Source organism: Brassica napus, chromosome C4, assembly GCF_020379485.1.
Source record: "Brassica napus cultivar Da-Ae chromosome C4, Da-Ae, whole genome shotgun sequence".
NCBI lineage: Eukaryota > Viridiplantae > Streptophyta > Magnoliopsida > Brassicales > Brassicaceae > Brassica > Brassica napus.
In genome coordinates this window covers 19,039,287-19,059,564 of record NC_063447.1, presented here as the reverse complement: position 1 = coordinate 19,059,564, position 20,278 = coordinate 19,039,287, and the positions used below count along the sequence as shown (strand labels likewise).

At 38.7% G+C, this 20,278-nt stretch overlaps 1 protein-coding gene, 1 long non-coding RNA gene and 1 pseudogene across 2 annotated transcripts; 1 reads left to right on the top strand and 2 right to left on the bottom strand.

Moving 5' to 3' along the window:
* Positions 1 to 1,551: 1,551 nt before the first annotated feature.
* On the bottom strand, positions 1,552 to 4,290 carry LOC125585458. The gene is made up of 2 exons (XR_007322378.1): positions 2,319 to 4,290; positions 1,552 to 2,209 (listed from the first exon to the last, which is right to left on the bottom strand). It is a non-coding gene; the product is annotated as an uncharacterized LOC125585458 (long non-coding RNA).
* A 38-nt stretch (positions 4,291 to 4,328) lies between these two features.
* On the top strand, positions 4,329 to 6,950 carry LOC106396543 (annotated as a pseudogene).
* Positions 6,951 to 7,863: 913 nt separating this feature from the next.
* On the bottom strand, positions 7,864 to 10,163 carry LOC106396701. Its single transcript, XM_013837172.3, has one exon. It carries the CDS (start codon positions 10,005 to 10,007, stop codon positions 8,019 to 8,021), a length of 1,989 nt encoding a protein of 662 aa, XP_013692626.2. The 5' UTR covers positions 10,008 to 10,163; the 3' UTR covers positions 7,864 to 8,018.
* Between the last annotated feature and the right edge of the window lie 10,115 nt (positions 10,164 to 20,278).

Here is a 20,278-nt window from a genome sequence, read left to right as displayed (position 1 = left end):
GAAATGTCAACAACATAAGTTACCTAAATACTAATGAATAAACAAATATCCTAAAAAAACACATACACTATAATGCAACCCACATAATTAATTATCCTTAGTTCAATACTAATGAATAAACAAATATTAACAATATAACAGCTTAATTAATACTATTAATCCACAGACCAACCAACAGACTTTTCCAATCATAGTAATAACACCAGGTAAACCTCTCAGGTATAAATAGTCAATTATATATGACCACTGGTACAGAACCTGCAAATATATCATTTGATTTTGTTTCTGTCAATGACAATGTAGAACTCTCACATATAAGAAATCAACTGTATATGTCAAATGGTAAAATTTGTTCTAAAGAGAACAAACTAAAACAATGGTAAAATTTTATTATGTGGACTTTTAATAGAAATAAATATTCATATAAACTCATTTAGTTGGGTTTTATATAGGTTATTCGATTTAAAAATATATATTAAATGTGATTTTACTTAAAGATAGTTGAAAATCATATTAACCCATATATATATTTAACAGAATATATTAAAATTTATTATGTTCAAACAATTTTCAAAACATTTGTTCGGTTTTCGGTGCGGGTTGGATTTGATATTGGTTTTCGGATATAATACTTTAAGAACCGTTCGAATATATTGGTCATGTCTAATAGAAGTCTAATAGAATATGAGACTTTGATTTTCGGATCGATTCGGATTTTTGAGTACGAATATTCTTGACTAGTTATGTTAGGTAACTACTAAGAATATATAATATGTTGCAAACTTTAGAAAAAAGTTTAACAAATAATTTCTGAAATGCATATGGCACAGGTATATAGTTATGCAACTTGACATATTTATATAGTTATGGAAAACTATATTAGATTAAATTAATATTAAACACAAATATGGTTACAAAAAAAATACACAAATATAAAAAAAAAAATTTAAGAAAAAATAAAACAAAAATATACTCACCCTTTGATACGTAGAAATATGTGTGTGTAACAAAAATTTTAAAACCATAATAGTCATGAGAATAAATGGGAGAATACTATATTAAATTATAATGATTTGGTTTCCTTTTGTTTTGATAGCGCAGTGCATGATAAGGCAAGCTTTAAATGATGAATTTAGATTTTGAATCATATCAAATCCACTGATATTGGCCTGTACAGATTTGAATAGCATAACAGGGAAATCATGTAAGGACAATCCGCAGTTCCGCACAAAGAATCTGTTAAAACAATCTCACGAAAGCGTAGATATAGAACTATCCTAAACCGACAAACAAACACCCATATGTGGGCTATTATGATCAAAATAATTTTCTGTTTTAAGCAAAATTATGAATAGCATACAAATACATAATATTCTTTTATTCTTCGTGTTCTCCCAAGACTAAGTGATAGCGAATGTATTTTGACATGCTAAGCATATTTGGTGGATCAGAGGACTATCATTATTGTTGTTTTGCATGCTTGCCAAGTAAGTTACCGTGTGAATAATCTGAGTATGGAAAATCGATACCACCATTATTGAGTAAACAAACTAATATTAATTTTTTTACATTGTCTTAAAATGGAATGTGCGGAGTAAGACAGGTTCATAAAAATAACAAATAAACTCACTTTCTCAGAAGCTGAACATAATAGGCTTAAAAGCATTTGTACTAAAACGAACAATCCTAAAACGTGATGCTGAAAAACATAGCAGTTCTTTTTCCCCTTGGTTACCATGTGCTTTGTCTTGTGGCGAATTGGAGAACCATACCAGGGAAAACCTCAGAGGCACGAACATTGATTAGCTTTGTTATTGACCCATCCAATGCAACAAAAATGGCAGCATCAGTATTGTCTGTAACCAACTTTTGCACCAGGTATCTGCAACAAAAAAAATGTGTGATTCACTTGCTGTTCTCACAACACATCGTCTAATGCGTAAAACAAAAACTGGAAAAACTTGATGCGAGGACAGCCCCCAATATCTTTAACCATTCTTTAAACGGCAGAGTTTCATCGATAAAAAGCCTCTAACTTGCTCAAGCTCATCATCTATCAATCTACTAAAAAGAATTTTTTAAAAAAACATGTATTAGCAGAGAGTAAAAACAGAACAAAATCAAGAAGTGTGAGCTCAAGTTACCTGAATGCCTTCTTCAAAATTAGGTGAAAACTCTTTTAAATAATTATCTGAAACTCGATAGTCGCCTGCAATACGGCAACAGACAAAATTCAACAAACGAAACAAAATACCATCTCCCAAATAGATAAACTCAATCTTTTCAAGACTATTGATTATTTGCAAGTCAGTTCATACCAAGTCTGAGTCTGGAGGGGCGCTTCACATTCCTTGCCTCCCAGAAACGCAACAGCCTAGCCGGATGAACACTTACCGGCCTTCAAATAGGAGAAGAACACCTTGGAGTTAGCCATTAAAAAGTGGATTAGTATAATCTAAGAGAGATATGAGAAGAGAGATGAGGAGATGATGATTTCGAGAAGAGGAATCCATACATATTTATACCCGAATTGACAGAGCTTCTCTGACGTAAACCACACATTGAAGAACTCGTAGTGGGCGTCATAGTTAATGGGATTAAACACCAAGAAACCATAACGAAATCTGATTCGGTAACGGTGAAGAAACTCGAGCGCCACCGTCGCCGTCCCACGCAGTAGAGAGAAAAGAATACACTTGCTTTCGCGGTATCAGATTAGGTTTATTGAGTACATTTTCTTTGGGCCCAATATTAAACAAACGCGTCGAGCCCAATCTTTTTGATCTAACAAACGCGTCACGATACAAAGCCCAGACTATATACTCATTTAACAAAGCATTGTGTTTTGTGTGCAGGGATAGGTGTCGCGACGTGAGACCTCGACTTATTGACCTGGCATCCGACGTGGAAGGCCCTGGAGAGAGGAAACTCTTTTTTATAATAATAGATATGCTTATGAAAAATACAACTCATATACCTCCAAAGGGTTGATAAACCCATGAAATACCCATTGCGCCTTCTCCAGGATCCCATCACGAACATGATCCCTCAAGTGAAAAATCTCCTTCATGCAATCATCAAATGTGTAACGGCCCCATGGAAACTTGGTGAAAAAATCCAGATCATCTACTGCTGGGAGAATGAAATGCTCAATGAAGTATCCTTCTTTTGACCTTCCTCTTACAACTCTGGCCAAAAAGTAAAGAACCGCCATCTTCAGACGCTCACCACTATCATCAGCCTTCATCTTCTGAAGTTTCTCTTTGACATCCGCTTGTGTCACTTGCAAACCCTTTTCCTTCCCATTCTTTGTGTTCTTCATTTTAAAATGCTTTCTCGCAAATTTCATTCTCCCTATGCTCGGATAGTTTTTTGGGTATGCGTGGCAGTATAAACCAGAGAGGAGGCTATGTTCACTGATGGAGGATCTAATTGGAACACCGTTTACCCCAAACCAAGCTTGTCGACCCTTTCCTATATGCATAGTACGAAGTAGCAACATCCACAATCCCATCACCTTTCTTGTTGCGCAACAATCCATGTGAAATATATGCTTGAACTGTGGTGGCACCTTGAGGAGAGCTTGCAACCCTTTCCATAGTCGCTCGGTTTGAAGAAAAAAACAGCAGGTCTGTCAACTTCTACGGTCATATCATCCCCCTCAACCTGAAAAACACAAATAAAATACACTGAATAAATAACCAAGTTATACAACACAAAATCACTTAGTTGTACCAGTTACACTATTTAAACTAAATTGCGCATACGAGCCGACTTTTTGGCGACATTGCGCACATGAAATTGGAGATGGGGATAGTTGTTTTGAGATGATTGTGCTTGAATCTGAGTTTGATTAGGGGTTCGAGATGAGGTATAGAGTGATGGTCCGACGAGATCGTGGTGGTTATGGGAGAGGGGAGATTGAAATCGTGAGTGGGGAGAGATGAGATTGGGAATTTAGGGTTAATAAGCTGGGTTGGGTTCGTAAATAAGTCGAAATTCTTCGGTTTCTTGGTATTTTTCCCCTATTTTCGAATTATTTTTAATAGATAGTTTTAAACAAAAATACATGAGATCCATAGGAGAATTTTTTGAACCCCTTAGTCCTTTCCGAGCATTTGATGCCTTTTTTCTGGGAAAAGAGAAGGAAAATACATTTATAACTAAAACGGCAAGTGTTTTCCAAGTCGTTCATCAAAACGTTCAGCAACGAACAAAAAGCCTCAACGTTTCATCGTTATACAATTCTACGCTCTGATGTTGTTCTAGAACTTTTTCGTGTTCATCTGTCAAATCAAAGCCATTTCTTCATCGCCTCCATTATATTAATTCGTTGTTTCCTGTTTTTTTCTCCAATCCTCCACGATCACTAAGGTTCCTTTGTCGATCCTCGATCAGAATCGATTATCGAGAGAAGGATTGGTAAAAAAAAGGGCCCTAATAAGCAATGTACAGCAATTTGAAGGAGCAGGCGATAGAGTACGTGAAGCAAGCGGTTCAAGAAGACAATGGCGGGAACTACAGCAAGGCCTTCCCTCTCTACATGAACGCGCTCGAGTACTTCAAAACCCATCTCAAGTACGAGAAGAACCCCAAGATCCGTGAAGCCATCACCCAGAAATTCACCGAGTATCTCCGCCGCGCCGAGGAGATCCGCGCCGTTCTCGACGAAGGCGGGGCCCGGTCCTGGATCTAACGGCGGCGACGCGGCGGTGAAGAGTAAGCCGAAAGAGGGAGGAGGGGACGGGGAGGATCCGGAGCAGTCGAAGCTCCGAGCTGGGTTGGACTCTGCGATCGTGAGGGAGAAGCCTAACATTAAGTGGACTGATGTAGCCGGGCTCGAAAGCGCCAAGCAGGCTTTGCAGGAAGCTGTGATTTTGCCTGTCAAGTTTCCGCAGTTCTTCACCGGTAAGTAGTGTTGAAAGGAGAGAGATCTGGTTTTGTTGATTAATCTATATGGGCTTTTCTTTGTTTCATTAGGGAAGAGGCGGCCGTGGCGAGCTTTTCTGCTCTATGGGCCGCCTGGAACAGGGAAATCCTACTTGGCTAAGGCCGTTGCTACTGAAGCAGACTCTACGTTTTTCAGGTACGAGGAGCATGTTTTTTTTTTTTTAACTCTGGTAGCTCTTTCTTTTTGGCTTTACATAAGTTACTCAGTGTCTTAGCTCTTCTTGGTTTCATGTTAAGCTGTATCTTTGCATATAGTTACCCTAGTCTTTGCTATCCATCAGCATCTGCAGCTAGATTTGGGTCTCTCGTAGAATCTAAATGCCCTATACGAGAACCAAATACAATGCATGTTGTTGTGGTTATGGTTAGGCAAGTGTACATGTCCTTAGGTTCTTTTTTTTTATCTGGGGCTTTTGATTCATGCCTGGTGGCTGTGTACTTTTATGTTTGTTGTTTTTCTACTTCATCCTATGTTTTATACTTGGAAACACGTTATAACTTAAGAAAAGTTGTTTACTTTTTACCTCCCAACAACCATCAGCGTGTCTTCATCAGACCTGGTCTCCAAGTGGATGGGTGAAAGTGAGAAGCTTGTATCAAACCTTTTCGAGATGGCCCGTGAAAGTTCTCCATCCATCATTTTCGTTGATGAGATTGATTCTCTGTGCGGTCAACGTGGAGAAGGAAACGAGAGCGAAGCTTCAAGACGTATCAAAACGGAGCTTCTTGTGCAGATGCAGGTGTAAAGCTTATCCCCAACTGAACACTCTTTATCATTCAGTTTTCGCAGAAACTTCTCTTCTCTTTACTTCTTCTCTTTTTAATTTCAGGGTGTTGGACACAGTGATGATAAAGTACTCGTGCTTGCAGCAACCAATACACCTTATGCTCTTGATCAGGTGAAAAAGGAGTGGATTGGTTCTATACTTTCTTGGCAAGTTTAGAAAATTACTGCTCAATAGTCAATACTACCATGTTGGTTTCAGGCTATCAGACGACGTTTTGATAAGCGTATCTATATTCCTCTCCCAGAAGCCAAGGCTAGGCAGCACATGTTCAAAGTATTGAATTTTCCATTATCTTCAAGTTCCACAAGTTAAATCATTCAAGAGAACGCAACTCCTTTTACTAAAGTTATGTGTTTTTTGTGCAGGTCCATTTGGGAGACACACCTCATAATTTAACGGAATCTGATTTTGAATATTTAGGGCTTAAGACAGAGGGGTTTTCTGGTTCAGATGTGTCTGTTTGTGTAAGTGCTCGGTCCTGGTAGTTTGTTATATTTAACAGTTTGCGCCCTAAGCCATTATCTTGATAATTTTTTTGACTCTTGCAGGTAAAAGATGTTCTGTTTGAGCCTGTTCGCAAAACTCAGGATGCAATGTTCTTTTTCAAGTCACCTGATGGCACATGGATGCCATGTGGACCTAGGCAACCTGGAGCCATCCAAACCACAATGCAAGATCTAGCAACTAAAGGCCTTGCAGAGAAGGTACGTACATAAGTTTTAAAAGAATCCTACTCCATCTTCTCCTATATCTGCTGGGGAAGGCATGTATGCTTTTGGTCCTGAGATAGTTTCATTCCGCAAAGTTCTTGTGAGCATATGCCTTGTATATGCTGTTAGAATAAAAGACTGAATTGTGTTTCTCTTTACAGATTATTCCGCCACCAATCACAAGAACCGATTTCGAGAAAGTACTTGCTAGACAAAGGCCAACGGTGAGCAAATCTGACCTTGACGTCCATGAGAGATTCACACAGGAGTTTGGAGAAGAAGGTTAATAGATTTGTCGTTCCAGTTATATACTTCTCACTATCTTTAGTCTCCTCACTTTCTTATTTATGTACTGGGAAGGAAACAAATCTCAATCTCAAACCTATGTTTGATTCGATCCCAAAACATTTGCATTTGCTTTATTTCTCGAAATGTGTAAAAATGTTTTAAATGCTCGAACAATGTTTTTCTTTTCTTATTACAGTCACCAAAAGTCTCCACATGAGCGAACTTCATCACTACTAATAGACGGATTTGCTATCACTTTAATCACCTTATGATGAAGTCATGACACGGCTTTTGCATCTCCAACTACGATTTATCTTCAACCTTTTGAAATCAATTTGATGACTACATAATTTGCAATCAAGACGAACTTTCATTACATGGCTTGCGATCAAAGATAAAGATAAGTTCTACACCGGAGTCTGTAGCCCATGCTTCCGTCCACAGAATTACGAAGCTTGTCTTTAGTTAGCGGTGTAACTTTTAGATAAAAGACTTTAAACGCCTAACCATGGTTCGATTCTTCATGAATCATATCATTTTTTTTTTTTTTTTTAAGAATTTCTTAAAACAGTGGCCACTTTTTTTTTGTTTTGCTTCTGGTCGGTAGAAACTTAGGACCGGCTCTGTGTACAAGGCAATGGGGAATTTATCAACCATGCAACCTACGTGGAAAACCAGATGAAATCGGTATCTCTTCTTCGCATGCACTTACTCACACAATTTGGGACATGCGTTGTTTGGGACAGCTCCTATCGCGCGGACAAACTTGTTTCGCAGCAAAAGAATGCTGGGGCCGGACTCTGCTCTGCTCTAGTGAAGTTGGTCTTCCAAGACACAATCTATTGGGTGTGGAGAAAACGCAATGGGCGAAATCACCATCCGCATTATTACTCGCCTTTGTACTTAGCCCAAACAATCCCACTCCCACACGAGAATATGCAACCAGCTTGAGTCTCGAAGGCAGGGACTGCTGGATGACGAAGAAGGATATCGAGAGACAGATAGAAGTCTCTCAGATCCCTCTTTTGGACCGCTTAAATAATTCATTGGATTTGTTTGTCACAACCATTCTTTTTATCGATAAACAAAATATTACATTTCAGAATACAAAAAAAAAAAAAAAAAAGGAATACAAGAAAATGATATAACAGTTTCCAAATACAAGAGAAAAATAAAAAGATGGAAGTAAAAACCAGAAAAAACCCAATACAAATTTGCAGAACATATAAAGAAAACTTAATTTTGATTTTTTAAGTCCAATAACAATTCTCCATCTTCAGAATCAAAATTCTGATTCACCACCAAGCAAGCCTCCGAAGATGGATGATCCACCGCTGTCACCTGCTCCACTGTTAACGTCACTACCATCGCCGGCGAGCATGTTCATTGCCAAGCCTTGGCACAAACCCTGCACCATTGAATTCATCATTGTGTTTCCGTTGGCCCTATATTGTCCTCCATTCGGCCTACGTTGGACTGATCTACCCATAGTTCTTGTCTGCGTACTATTTGTTCCTTGATTCACGTTTCCATATCTGTTCATATTTGTAGTACCACCACGCCCATACCTGCCCATTCTTCTCGGCCTATCGGTCTGACCATATTGGTTCTGGTTATTCATTCCCGGTCCACCACCCGGTTCAACCATGGATAAAAACTGGTTATTGGGTTCATCATTATATTGTGAATCATCCATAGTCTCATAAGACTCATCCTCGTTATACATAGACTCACTTCCTCCGGTGATATCGGTGTAGCATTCAAAATCATCTTCATCATATGCTTGATCACATCCATCGTCGACAAAGTCACCTCCAGCTTCGAAGTCACAATCACCTTCATCACCATAAGTCGCACCATATTCACCAGCATACATCTCATTTCCATCGACTTCGTTGTAGCTATCATTGTTGCCACCATTGTCAATTACATTAGAGGGCCCACCACTAGGTCCATTGAATGCAGCTAGATCACGAGGCCTATCAAAACCACCAGGTCCCCCGGCTCTTATTGCATTATTGCGTACATTCTGCAACCTTTTAGTTTGAGGCCCTCTAGGATTTTCGATTGGATTCTTGGACCCTTGAAGCCTACCACCTCCACGCCCGTTACGGCCTATATTCTTCGACCGAGCTGGGGCGGGACTATTAGGACTCGAGTGTTGCTTCCTACCACCACCCGGCCCTCGGTTCGTACGAACTGAAAGTGGATAAAGATCAGCCTGGTCAGACAATTCATTAGACTGGCTACGAGCATCACTGCTACCACCAAATTCACTCTCGCTATATGCAACGTCATTGGCATCACCGTAAGCCACAATTTCAAGGCCGTTACCGTCAACGTCTTGTTCCTCGTCATAGGCCTCTCCATCTTCAGTACCTTCATACCCATTAGCTTCATAATCAATCTCAACATCGACTTCACCATCAAACTCTTCGTTCACTGCACTATCATCGAAGACACTCCCTTCCATTGACCCTTGGTCAAAACTCTGTGTAATAGGCCCAATCGAACCATTACAACCCAAGTTATTGTTCTGTCCTCTTGGTCCATCGACAGCAGCGTTTTGACCTATAGGTCTATTGGGATTACCAACAGGCCTATTAGGCCTGGTAGGATTATTCGTAGGCCTATTAGGCCTATTCATCTGCCCTGGTCTGGGCCTATTATTGGGGTGACCGGCATGATGAGCAAGAGGAGTAGGTGCAGAACTACTATGCTGAAGGAGGTGTGGATGGTGAGCATTGATGCAATCAACATGAGCATCGAATTCGCAAGGGATGCATCGATAGAGCCATTGGTTCTTCCCAATCTTAAGGCATATGTCGCAGGAGAATCCCTTGTTGGCACCGTAGGGAGAATGAAACGCGAGTTTAAGGGTATGCTGCGGATGAGAATTGTGGACGATCGAGAGCGGCTTGTAAGCGCATAGCGCGTGGATGTCAAAGTCGCAAAGAGAGCACTGGTAGCTAAAACCAGTTCCGTTGACGCCACACCCATCGCAGTTGAAGTATCCACCATCATAGACGGGAGCCACCAGAAGGGTAAGCGTATGAGAAGGGTGAGAGGGATGGGTGATTACCTGCTTCATCTTGCTGCATGACTCATGGAGAGAGAAGTTGCATGGCCTGCATGAGTAAATCCGGCCGTTTCCTCCGGTAAGTTTGCAAGCGGAGCACGGTGGTGATGATGTCGGCGGGATTAACTGAAGGGGGTGTGGGTGGCTGAAGTGGTTTATAAAGCTATTGTTTTGTGCTGTTGGCTTTCCCATTCTATTTTTTTGTGCTTTCTGATTTCTATCTTAAAATGAGATTGTTAAACACAACTTAGAGTTTAATAGAGATAAGAGGGATGACTTTTTGTTAAGGGCTAAGTCAGTCAACGGAACGCGTTGCACGTCTCCCCCATGGGAATTGGGAAATGGCAATACACGACTAAAAGAATAATTGTACACATTGACTTAAACTACACTACAAGAAAATACGCCGAATTCCGACGGAGGTTCCGACGGACATCAATGTCGTCGGACATTTGTGACAGATTACTGACCAATTTCCGACCAAATCCAAAAAAATGAAGTCGTCGGAATTCCGTCGGAAATGGCCGACGGAATTCCGACGAAACAAGGGTCGTCGGAATTTTCCGACGACTTTTCGACGACATTCCGATAAAAAATGTAATCGTTGTAGTCGTCGGAAGTTCGTCGGTATTTTCCGACGAATTTCCGACGACATTCCGATTAACAGAAAAGTCGTCGGAATTCCGTCGGTATTCCGACGAATTTCCGACGAACCATGTGACCGTTGCCGACAAATATATATGACCGTTGTATAGCCGTTTGAGATTGGACAATACCGACGGAATTCCGACGGACTGCTTTACATCCGTCAGAATTACGTCGGAAAGTTGTCGGAGGGCCGTAAGCAATTTCCTATAGATACAACCCCTCCTCATTCAATTCAACTCATTCACACTTCATTCTCTCTTCATTCTCTTTAGTCATAACAATTCCGTGAAAATCATGTCTTCAGAAGTTTATTATCGTTCGTGGATGGATAAACCTCATTTGGATCCGAACACCAATTTGCTTACGGAAGAATACGTTCAAGGGATTGGAGAATTCATGAGGCTTGTTCAACAGCAACCGGATGCAAAAAGTGGTATGTTAAGAAGTCCCTGCTCTTCTTGCAATAATAATAAGGTTATAAAAGAATTTGATGTTTGGACTCATTTGTATATGAAAGGGTTTTCACGTAATTATAAAGTTTGGTACCTTCATGGGGAAACTGGTTATGAATATGGTAGTACTAGCGAACCTCAGCCTGTTAGTGAACTTCAGCCTGATATTAGGTTAGAAGAATCTAGAACGGATATAGATTATGGTGTAGGTACTGAGCAGATGGTACATGATCATTATAGAGGGGAAGAACCAAATCCCGAATCTAGGAGATTTTTTGACATGTTGGATGCAGGAAAACAACCTTTGTATCAAACATTCAGTCTTATCATCTGCACCTAGATTAATGGGTATTAAGACAGACTATAATTTGGCTGAAAAATGTATGGATGCGATTACTGATTTTGTCAAAGGTATTCTACCTGAGGATAACCTTGCACCGGGTTCATACTACGAGGTTCAGAAACTTGTTGCAGGTCTTCAACTACCGTATGAAGTGATAGATGTATGTATTGACAACTGCATGATCTACTGGAGAGCGGATGAGACACGGAATGTATGTAAATTTTGTGGGAAACCTCGTTATCAGGAGACGAGGGGAAGAGTTCCGATCCCATTCAAAAGAATGTGGTATTTGCCTTTGACGGAAAGATTGAAGAGGTTGTATCAGTGTGAGTGCACAGCAAAAGCAATGAGATGGCATGCAGAGCATTCCACAAATGATGAGATTAGACATCCTTCAGATGCGAAGGCTTGGAAACATTTCCAGTCAACATATCCAGAATTTGCGGAAGAGAGAAGAAATGTTTATCTTGGATTATCTACTGATGGTTTCAGCCCATTTGGAAAGCATGGAAGATAGTATTCTCTATGGCCAGTTATTGTGACACCGTACAACTTACGGCCGAGCTTGTGCATGCGACGAGAGTTTTTGTTTCTCTCAATTCTCGTCCCAGATCATCCTAAAAGATCACTAGATGTGTTTCTTCAACCACTAATATATGAGTTGCAACAACTATGGGCGCATGGTTTTGAGACATACGATGTTTCGTGCAAAGAAAACTTTCAGATGCGGGCAATACTTATGTGGACAATAAGTGACTTTCCAGCATATGGTATGTTATCTGGATGGACAACACATGGGAAGCTATCATGTCCATATTGTCAAGATGACACAGATGCTTTCCAACTAAAGAACGGAAGGAAAACGTGTTGGTTTGACTGTCACAGACGATTTCTACCACCTGATCATCCATACCGCAGGAGTAAGACTTCGTTTACGAAGAACAAGCAGGTGTTTGATGGTCCACCTGAGGAAGTTAGTGGGAAAGATTTGTTGAAGCAGTTTAGGTATTTTGATGCAGAAAGGACGCCAGATGTAGGTGGACATGAAAACATTCGAGTCAATGCGGTTGGAGAGCTACATAACTGGCACAAAAAGAGTATTTTCTGGGATCTGCCATATTGGGAGAGTCATCTATTGCGGCATAATTTAGATGTCATGCATATTGAGAAGAACTTCTTCGATAATCTGATGAACACAGTCCTTAACATCCAAGGTAAAACGAAGGATAATTTGAAGTCAAGGTTGGATTTAGTCGATATTTGTGATCGTTCTGAACTTCACGTTGATGAGAACGGTACGGCCCCTTTTCCCATTTATCGGCTAGATGGTGCTAGAAAAGAAGAGTTCTTTGATTGGATTACAGATAAAGTGAAATTTCCTGACGGATATGCATCAAATTTGGGGAACTGCGTTGATAGAAGCGAAGGAAAGTTTACTGGCTTGAAGAGTCATGATTGTCATGTAATTATGCAGCGCCTCTTTCCGTTTGCTTTTTCAGCATTATTGCCACGTAATGTTCATGAAGCAATTGCAGGTATATTATATTTTTACAATTTAATTTATTTTTATATTTAACAATTATGCTTATAAAAACTTAATACTTACGAAAATTATGTCTTTTATCTATGTAGGGATTAGTGTTTTCTTCCGCGACTTATGCAGCAGAGTAGTGACTGAAGAGGGTATTAATAATTTGAAGACAAACGCACCAGTCAGCATGTGCAACCTTGAGAAGATATTTCCTCCATCATTCTTTGATGTAATGGAACATCTTGCTATTCATCTCGCAAGAGAATTGGAACTTGGTGGTCCTGTGCAGTACAAATGGATGTATATTTTTGAGCGTTATATGCATCATCTGAAGAAGATGGTCAAAAATCAAAGCAGGGTGGAAGGATCTATAGTGGCACAGGTGATCAATGAAGAAACTGCAATCTTTGCTGAAAATTATTTTCCACCAGAAGTGCATACAAAACACCGAAGACCTGCTCGGCATGATGATAGAGGGGAGAGAGCAACATATCATGTTACTGTCCCTGTTCAAGGAAATAGGACGACTTAGTGGAAAATTCACGAAGCGGAGACTTACGGACACTAAGCACGCTCATTTACAAACATATTTGCTCACCAACTGTGAAGATGTTCTACAATATGAGAGGTAAAAATATTTATTCATTTATTGTTAGATTAATATTCAATAAATTTATTTCATATTGATAATATTTTTGTATATAGTGTATATATGGCAGAGTTGCGTATGACTCACAGGCATGCAACAGAAGATGAGCTTCGACAACTTAGAGATAACGGATTTGCTGCGTGGCTTCGTAGTTATGTGAGTCATATATCATATACCCTATGCAAATGATTAGTTTAAATTTAATATATATAAACTAATTAACTTTTCAATCATATATGTTTTTAATTTATAGGTGAATGATGGTTTGGTCAGAGGTCTTGTGTTCGATGATTGGATACGCAAATTTGTGCAGTGACCAAACTATGTGGTCAAATCATATCCTAAATTTTGTACGCGAGGATATGCATTCACAAGGAAAGGTCATTCTAAGACAACATATGATGCTGGTGTTTCATCTTCTTCTGGTGACGATGTCTACTACGGCAACATAAGAGAAATATTGGAAATCCAATTTCCTGGAATGGTTGGATTGCGTTGTGTAGTATTCTATTGTGATTGGTATGACACCACCCCAGATAGAGGAGTGAAGATTGATGCGTTTGGTGTTACATCAGTTCATTCGCGGCGGAAACTTCAATATTATGATCCTTTCATTCTTGGTTCGCAAGCTGATCAGGTATGTCAATCTATTCATAATTTTTTACCAATATAATTAATTAATGTTATATATTTTACTAATACTTGTATAATTGATATGTATAGGTGTGCTACATCAGTTACCCTCGGGTGACGTACAGAGACGATCCATGGGTTACTGTAACGCAAATCAACCCAAGAGGACGAGTGGATGGAACTTCTGATGATGATGAACCATTGCAACCAGAGTCTACCAGCAACGCCCAGGCAGTTGAAGATTTGGAAAATGTTCAACTCGTTGAGAATTTGACTGTGTTTGGACATGATGCTGTCGTACATTCAGAGCCAGAAGCCGAGGTTGGGGAGTTTGATGAAGATTCAGAAGATTCTGATTAGTTTTTTTTTTTTTTTTTTTTTTTTTTTGGTCCGTCGGAAATCCCTCGCAATATACCGACGACATAGCGACGACATTGGGTTTCATTGAAATTTGGAAAGGTCGTCGGTAATTCGTCGGAATATACCGACGACATTCCGACGAACTGGACAAGTTCGTCGGAATGTCGTCGGTATATTTTGACGAATTACCGACGACATGTGTTTCTATAAAATTTCAATCATAAAAATCTATAAATTTAGATGCCAAAACTATGAAAATAACACATAATAAGTGTTTAGTATAGTATTAGATCGCAACCGTTCAAATATAACAACTCATTAAAATATTTATGTATGCATATCATTGTTTTCATAACATCTCATCTTAACATTATATACTTATACAATCATATTCATATAAGCTTACACTACAAAAAATGTTGTTGTGTAAAATCGTGTTATAAAACTTTTTTATTGTTAAATCTTTATGCAAATACTATATATATTATCAAAGATTTGGATTTTGCATTTAGAAACTTGAAATCAACACCCTAAACACTAAGTCGTCGGAATTCCGTCGGAATATACTGACGGACACATTCCGTCGGAAATTCAATTTGCCCGGGAGAACCAAACCGCTTGAAAATTTTTGCGAATCGGCATTTGGTATATTTTAATTATACCGACGGAATACCGACGAACCCGTGTCCGTCGGAATCCTCGGATATAATAACCCTCCTTCTTCCTTCTTCGTTATCTCCGCGGCCTCTCTCTCTCAAAACGAACACTCTCCGGCGATTTCTCCATCTCTCCGGCGATTCCGGCCCTTCTCCACCTCTCTTCACCGGCGAATCCTCTTCTCACCCTCATATCTCTTCCCCAAGCCCTAAATCATGTAAGAATCATCCCAAACCTTCTTTTATATCAATTGTTTAGGGTTTTGGAAGTTAGATCTCGGATTTTAGGTTGTTTGATTGAAAATTTTAGGATTGAATGGATAGTTTAGGATATATAAGTTAGGATTGTTGTTTGGATTGTTGTTTTAGTTTTTTTTGGAACATTTTTTGATTTTTAAAATAGTTTTTTTATTTTTAAAAACGTTTTTTGATTTTTTAAAACGTTTTTTTTTATTTTTAAAAACGTTTTTCAAGTTTCCAGTAATGAAATATATATAATAAAACGTTTTTAAATTTTTTTAAAAATATTTAACAACATTTTTCTATATTTATAATTTTTTTATAATTTTGTATACATATATATATATATAAATCATGTATAATAAAAATTTTAAAAATTTTTATAATTTTTTATACGTTTCCACTAATAAACTATGTATAATAAAAAGTTTTTTAAAAAAATTTATAAATATTTAACAAAATTTTTCTTCATTTATAAATTTTTTATAATTGTATATACATATATATATATATATATATCATGTATAATAAAAAAATTTAAAATTTTTTATTATTTTTTATAAGTTTATAGTAATAAACTATGTATAATAAAAGGTTTAATAGTTTTTTTTAAAACGTTTATAAAACCTTTTGTAAATATATAAATGAAAACATTAAAAATAGAAATGATTTGAAAATATGTTTGATGTATTAATTTTTTTTTTTAGGGCCGAGGATGAACTCCGCCCCGCAGCCCGTCTTCGACGTAGTTCGGTGAGCAGTTCCCGTGCATCGGGATCGTCTCATGACTCGGTTCCCGCATATATTCCCGCTCCAGCTCCCGCTGCCCCTCACGATGCTACTCAACAGGATCCGGGGGTCATGCTGGTTCATCTATTGGTTCAACAACCAGGTCGAGAGCATCTCCCGGTTCTCCAACCCAACCCACGACGAGGCTATAGCACTTGGTTAGTATTTTTTTTTATTTGTACCGTTATGTTTTTTTCCTTTAATTAACTTGCTAACTTGTATTTTTTTTAAAGGTTCACCAAGTCGAAAAATGGCATTAGCCGGAGCATCAACCAGATGATGTACTCCATGCTCCGTTTTGGGTATCCAAAGTGGAGTGTGATCCCTTCCGACGAACGAGAGTTGTGGTTTCGTCAGTTTGCGGTATAGTAACTCTTTATTTTTTTAAAGTTTTTACATTTTTTTAATATATTTACTTATTAAATTGTGTTTGTTTTGTAGCAAGAGTTCAACTGGCACTCCGATCTTACCGAAACAGTCCGTAAGAAATTCAACGAAAAGGCCATGGACTCTTATACAAAGCAGATAAACGCGTGGAAGACAGTTTGGCAGAAGAACAAGAGGCCACAGTTCATCAAAGGGACGGTGTGGGAGCAGTTGATAGCTCATTGGGAGAAGGAAGAAACTGCAGAGACGTCTTCTAGGAACTCCAAGAACCGGAAGAGCGATCGTGGCGGGAAATGTATGTATGTGCACAACCTCGGCGCTTGCTCTATGTCTACTAAGGAGGATGAACTTGTAAGTTTTTTATTATTATTTATCTTTATATTTTTTACATAAATATTTTATATATTCCTTGGCTAATAATGGAGGTTTTTTTAGATCGAAACAAATGACAGTAATCTCGTTGATCGTCTCCAACTCATTAAGGTGGCTCACACTAACAAGACGACGGGTCAAATTCAGGACCCCGTGATCAAAGGTGTCGTTGATTTGGTGGAAGCTGAAATAGTTTTTCAATCTCCGCCTCTCTCTGATGACGGAGACTCTACGGGAGCTTCAACCAACTTGTCTCTATTGCAAATAAATGAGATGGTTGAAAAGGTAATTTTTTTATTAATATATTTTTTTTTATAATGTCGATTACTAACTTGTCCCTATTTACTTTCTTTAAATATTTTTGTAGGCGGTTCCTAAAAGGAAAGGAGGCCGTTTAGTTGGGTTGGCCCGCCGTGCTTCTTCGTATCCGGCATCTTCTTCGCAAGCTCCGTATGCCGATCCCATGATTCTCGAGGAGCTACATGACAAAGATGAACGGATTGGGGCATTGGAGGAGCAGAACACCACTATCCTTTCGGAGAATGCCACTATCCGTTCGGAGAATGCCACTATCCTTGCTGAGTTGGCATCCCAGAAGAAGTTCAACACCGAGATAATGCAGAAGCTAGATCGCTTGATGTCTTCGAGTTCATCTTAGTTTTTTTCGGCTTTTTAAAACTTTCGGAATGTTTTTTTTTTCTATTTCGGTTTGTATGAATTTTAAACTTTCTGAATATTTTTTTTCTATTTCGGTTTGTATGAATTTAAATTATATAATATTATTAGTTTTAAATTTCTGATTTTTTTAATTTATTAATATAAAAAATATATATAAAATTGCAAAATCAATTCGTTTTTAAAATTTATATAATTCGGTATATTCCGACGATTGTCCGTCGGAATATACCGACGGACAAATATCCGTCGGAATTTACCGACGAACCAATATTCGTCGGAATATTCCGACGGACAAATAGCCGTCGGTATATTCCGACGACCACGGTCCGTCGGAATATTCCGACGACCATTGTCCGTCGGAATACACCGAGGAATCCACTACGTCGGAATTGTCCGAGGAACGTTCTCCGTCGGTACGTAGTTTTTCCGATGAACTCTGGTCTCGTGTGTCCGCATCGTAATATCGTCGGAAGTTCGTCAGAATGACGTTTCTCGGTATTCGTCAGAAAGTCGTCAGAAGTTCTGACGAAATTCCGACGAATTTTTTTTTTCCGACAAAACGATACCGACGGACAGGTTCGTCGGAAGTTCGTCGGAATCGGTCTATTCCGACGATTTCGGCCATCAGAATCCCCCTGTTTTCTCGTAGTGCTAGTTGCAATTTCTAATTATGTGTGTTGTGTGGTTCCTCTCTTGTTCTTGTTTTTGTGTTATCCACATGTAGGTGTATTTGTATAAAACGAGAGGCTATATTCAGGGCCGGGCCTGAGAATTACCGGCCCACAAGCAAAAAAAAATTTTTGGCCCTTTAATTTTAAAAAAACATGAAAAACAGTGTAAAGTGTAGGGAGGAGATTCGAACCCGGCCCCCGTTAGATAATATAATGCATCATTTCCGCTAGACCAAAGACCACCTTATGTATTTTTTGGCCCCTAAAATTAATAATCATAGTCCGGCCCTGAAGCACATGCTTTACCTGCCTCTATTCAGGCCCGGCCCTGGCTATATTTGATATTCTAATCCAATGACCAAAGATCAGTTGGATCGTAGTGCATATTTTTCAAACTTGGACATTGTCGTTCCTAATACGTATCTTAATCACACTGGATACCAAGTTGTAGGTTTTTTACTCATTATTAAGAATCGAATTATTAATGCTCTTGAACTTTCTAAAATCCGATTACATATATGTAAGTTTTCACTTTTTGGGAGTTCGTTTTGACATCCATCTATATATATATATATATATCTATCTATCTATAATAATAAAGAAGACTTTTCTCTCTTCTCCTTGAGCCACATCACCATCTAGCATGGAGCATTTTTAGCCACGTGGCACCTAACAAACTTTCAACAAAACTAAATTTTCTTTGGTTCATTCACTCCACAAAAATTCTCCATTAACTGTTGCCATCACTGCTTCTTTAAAACAAAATCGAAAACGTTTTGAATTCTCTTCCAATTCTTGTATTTCTCAGTTTATAAATCATTACAAAAACCACAGAATATCAACTGTTCTCTAGAGAGACTTTCGATCCACACAAACCTAAACTTTATTTTCTTCACCTACGTTCATGGACGGTAGCGGCGGCTTATACCGAGATGACGGAAGGTGTAGGTGGTGTTTCCTCCACGGCTTCATCCATCCTTCGCTCCAGATGCCGGGGATTGAGAATGTCACGGCGACTCTTAAAGCTCCGATTATGCATGTGAAATTTTCCGACTCTTAATTTCAAAATCTTTTAGCCTTTCATATTGATTTTCTCTTAACCTCCAATTCAGAAAATGAAGCGCCTACGTTAATTGGATTGGTGAGGATGCCGAATTTGATCCGCATAAAATTTCCATTAAAGCCATACCTTATTGTTCCATTAATGAAAAAACCCTTTAATTCTTGGTGATACAGATGAGGTTAGTACAAGTTCACAATCTCTCCTCATAAGCAACATAGCATGATATAAAAAAAAGTGGAGGATACTCTCTGAAGCTATAGCCAAGTGTTGTCCAGGGCTAGGTACAATTATTTCCATTTACCTTTAGATACGATATTGTGTTGAGTAATTTGTAGTTTCTCGATCAGGAAATTTAGGGCTTGACCACGTCTCCGATTGGATTTGATCGGAATATGAGACTGATGTTTAGAAATTTTGAGAGATAGGTAGTTAGAGTATAGTAAGGGTGATGCACAGATGGAGTCCTCTGAAATAGAGGCATGACGGATTGTCGCCACTTCCATTAGGGATGGATTGCAATCCTTGGTTGTCCAAATCTGTGAGTCTTTATGTTCCCTTAATCCAAACATTTTTATAATGCTTCTTAATTTGGGAGTGCCGTGATCTTCATTGATTTTGCTATACACATGTTGAATCCCTTTGGGGGCTATGAATACTTTTGTTAGCGAGTCTATAGCTACTGTTAGTACCACCAGTCTAATGGTAAAATTCACCATAAACAAGCATTAGTTATTCCAATTTTGTTTCTTATGCACTCCCCGCAAGAAATGCTATCAATTGAGTTATTATTTAAGCATCTGTTGAACGTAATATTTTAATGTATTTTTGTGCAGAATGGTAGAGATATGGTTGGCCTCATGATCCTGACCCGCATTGTCTCACATGTGGCTCATTCTAAACATGGGAATGCATGTTGCTTACGATGTAAGAACAAAAGAAACTACATAAGATATCTCTTCCACAACTGTGTAGTGGGAGCAACTGAGATTAT

Bases quoted from the DNA above. Each gene is read 5' to 3' on its own strand.
- LOC106396701 (XM_013837172.3), bottom strand. From the start codon at position 10,007: ATGGGAAAGCCAACAGCACAAAACAATAGCTTTATAAACCACTTCAGC.